The sequence below is a fragment of the Chaetura pelagica genome, unplaced genomic scaffold (assembly GCF_000747805.2).
Source record: "Chaetura pelagica isolate M959 unplaced genomic scaffold, ChaPel_1.0 scaffold279, whole genome shotgun sequence".
Classification (NCBI taxonomy): Eukaryota; Metazoa; Chordata; class Aves; order Apodiformes; family Apodidae; genus Chaetura; species Chaetura pelagica.
Window position 1 is genome coordinate 31,568 of NW_009954551.1, and position 3,856 is coordinate 35,423.

General features: G+C 29.5%; 1 protein-coding gene across 1 annotated transcript in view; it reads left to right on the forward strand.

The window, feature by feature from the left end:
• Positions 1 to 1,916: 1,916 nt before the first annotated feature.
• Positions 1,917 to 3,856, forward strand: part of LOC104395377 (IgGFc-binding protein-like) — a gene marked incomplete at its 3' end in the record, with an annotated part of 14,446 nt that continues 12,506 nt past the window's right edge. Inside the window, exons 1-2 of the mRNA XM_010005067.1 lie at positions 1,917 to 1,965; positions 3,824 to 3,852. Of these exons, the coding sequence (XP_010003369.1) occupies positions 1,917 to 1,965; positions 3,824 to 3,852 (78 nt within the window). The remainder of the gene's footprint in view (positions 1,966 to 3,823; positions 3,853 to 3,856) is intronic.

The window sequence follows — 3,856 nt, forward strand, 5'->3', positions numbered from 1 at the left end:
CCCCCCACCTCCCCCCCCCAGGGCCCTTCCCAGGCCCCAGTTTGGGTATAAAACCCTCAGTTCGGGGCTGGTTTCATCCCCCCCGGCTCCTGGGGAGGGAAACTGAGGCACAGGAGCCGGGGGTGAGTCCGGGGGGGCCGCTCGGTTCCTGCATCGCCCTTTTCTTCCCTTCTTTGGCCTTTTCCTCTCACTTTTGGGTTTTTTTTTTTCCTCACCTTTTGGGGTTTTTTCTCACTTTTTGGGATTTTTCTCTCAGATTTTGGGGTTTTTCTCTCACCTTTTGCGGGTTTTTTCTCTTTTTATTTTTATTTATTTATTTTTTCCCTCACCTTTTGGGGTTTTTCTCTCAGTCTTGGGTTTTTTTCCTCATTTGGGGGGGGTTTCCTCTCACATTTTGGGCTTTTCTCTCATTTTGGGGGGGGGTTTCTCTGAGGTTTGGGGGCTTTTTCGCACCTATTGCTGTTTTTCTCTCACTTTCTGTTTTTTTTTCCTCATTTTGGGTTTTTTTTTCTCACCTTTTGGGTTTTTCTCTCAGGTTTGGAAGTTTTTTCTCACCTTTTGGGGTTTTTTTTCTCAGTTTTGGGGTTTAGTTGTTCTGTTGGGTTTTTTTTGAGGGGGGTGTTTCTCTCTGCTTTTGGGGTTTTCTCTCATTTTGGGGGGGTTTCTCTCAGGTTTGGGGGCTTTTTCTCACCTATTGCTGTTTTTCTCTCACTGTTTTTTTTTTTTTTCCCTCACATTGGGAGTTTTTTCCTCACTGTGTTTTGTTTTGGGTCTTTTTCTCAATTTAGTTTAATTTATTTATTTAATTTCTTACCTTTGAGGGTTTTTTTTCTCACACTTTTGGGGGAGGTTCAGTTTTTAGGGTTTTTCTCCTCACATTTTTGGGGTTTTTTTCCCCATTTTGGGTTTTTTTCTCTCACTTTTTGTGTTTTGTTTTTTTTTCCCTCAGGTTTTGGGGCTTTTTCCTCACATTTCGCTTTTGCTTCTTGCATTTTGTCCTGTTTTTCCTTCCATTTTACTCTCTCTCTTCCTTCTTTCTTGCCTTTTGTCTTTTTTTCTTCCATTTCTGTTTTTTCTTTGCTTTTTTCTTGCATTTCCTTTTTTACCCCTTCGTTTTACCCTTTTTTTCCTACATTTTCCCTTTTTCCTCATATTTTCTTTTGATTACTTTGCTTTTTTTTTCACCTCCATTTTGCTTTTTTTCTGGCACTTCGTGGTTCAATTTGCATATTTTGGGGCATCCTCTCCCAGAAAAGTGCATTTTCATCTTTTAGGGCTCCCTCTCCCCCGCCAAAAAAAGGTGTATTTTCTTACTTTTAGGCTTTTTTTCCCCCAAAATAAAGGGTGCATTTTCCAAAGTAAAGGTTCATTTCCCTCCTCCCGAAAAAAATAAATAAATGTGTATTTTGGAGCTTCCTCCATAAAAAGAAAGCGTTGTATTTTCCTATATTTGGTCTTTTTTGCACTTCCAAAAGTTGCATTTTCATATTTTTGGCTTTTCCCCCTATGAAAAAAACCTGCATTTTTATACTTTTAGGCTTTTTCTACCCTGACCTAACCCTGTAATTTCATGTTTTGGGGCTGTTTTCCCCTAAAAAAGGTGCAATTTTATATTTTCAGGCTTTTTCTTCCCCAAAAAAGGATCATTTTAATATTTTTAGGCTTTTTTCCCCTCCAAAAAACGGGAAAATGCTCCTATTTTTAGGCTTCCCCCCACCCAAAAAAAAAAAAAAAAGTGCAATTTTATATTTTCAGGCTTTTCCCCCTTCCAAAAGAAGAGCATTTTTCTCCCAAAAAGCAGCACATCTTCCTACATTTTGGGCTCCCCACCCCTTAAAAAATATCATTTTCATCCATTTTGGTGCTTTTCCCCCCAACCAACCTGCAGTTTCCTGGTCCGGGCCCTGTTCCCAGCGATGGCCGCGGGCGGGACGTGGCGCTTCCTCCTCTGGCTGCTCCTTCCAGGTGAGAAACCACCCGCGCCTGAATTTGCCCCCGAATTTCCACAATTTCGTGGGTTTTCAGATTTTTTTTCCCTTTTACCCCCTTTTTTACCAGTGAAAAGATTTGATCTTCACTTTGGGTTTCACAAAAAAATGTATATATTTAATATGAATAAGTATTTATTAGTATATATTACAATTATAATAATTTTCTATTAATTTACTTTTTAATATTAATTCATTATTAAAAATCGTCATCATATATTATAAATTATGTATATTATAAACATATTATGTGTAGTGTAATTATATATTAATGGACTACATATTACATTATGCATCATATATACTTACATTTATTGAATAAGCATAATAAATATATTAATATATTAATTACATTTATTATAATTTTCTATTAATTTACTTTTTAATATTAATTCATTATTAAAAATCGTCATCATATATTATAAATTATGTATATTATAAACATATTATGTGTAGTGTAATTATATATTAATGGACTACATATTACATTATGCATCATATATACTTACATTTATTGAATAAGCATAATAAATATATTAATATATTAATATATATTAAAGGCACATATATTAATAAAGATATAATACATAAATATACTTTGTTAATGTATATATTAATATACTATCTATGTCATTATTAATTACATCACAAATAATAGAAATGCTATAAAGCATAGATAATAAATGTATATATAAATACAATACGTATTTTCTATGAAATTAGTATTTATTATTTATAACATTAGTTATTTATAATATGTTTTTACTTGTAACATAATTTGTAAATATACTTTATACTTAATAATATAATTTAAAACCTCTAACACTTATAATTATATAAATATAATGAATATAAATGTTATTAATTAATAATACTTAGTATAAATGTTAATTTACATAACTAAACATTAATTTATAGTGCTTATAATAGAAAACTTTATATAGAGAAATATTTATTTATAATGCTTATAACACTATGCATGTTTGCTTATATTATTATTATATAATTTCATTTATTTAATTTATATTATTTTAATTATCTATATTTTATATTATTTGTGTTTTTATTATATTTATATTGTATTTATAGTACTTAAAAATATGTTTATGTAAACAAATATTTGTAATGCTTATAACAATATAATCTTTTATTTATATAAACTTGTTTATAGTACTGATAAGAATAATATACATTTTCTTAATATGAACGCATATCTATTTATAATACTTATAATAATATAAATGTTCATTTATATACATTTATTTATAATACAGTAATATAAATATTTATATTAAAATATTTATAGTGCTTATAATAATACAAATAATACAAAAAATTAATAATAAAGTTTTATTGCTTGATTTTTAGATTTTTATTTCTCTAAATACATATTTATTTACACTTACAATAATATAAATATTTATATGAAATATTTACTTACAGTACTTACAATAATATAAATAATACAATATAAATTTATTATAATGTAATAATATGAATTGATTTATAAATGTTTACTCCTCTAAATACGTATTCATTTCTAAAACTTACAATAATATATTTATATAAAATGTTTCTTTATAGTACTTATAATAATATAAATAATAATATAAATATTTAGTAAAATGTTTCTTTATGGTATTTATAATAATATAAATAATACAATCATATAAATTCATAATTATATAATTACATTAATTGATTTATAAGCATTTCTTTCTACAAATACACATTTCTTTATAAGACTTCTAATAATAGAAATATAACCAAGAAACCCCCACCCACCCACCCCAAACCCCCCTTGGATCCCGGTTTTTCCTCCTCCTTTTCCGCAGGTTTTTCCAGCTCCACCTTCCGTGGGCGGGCAG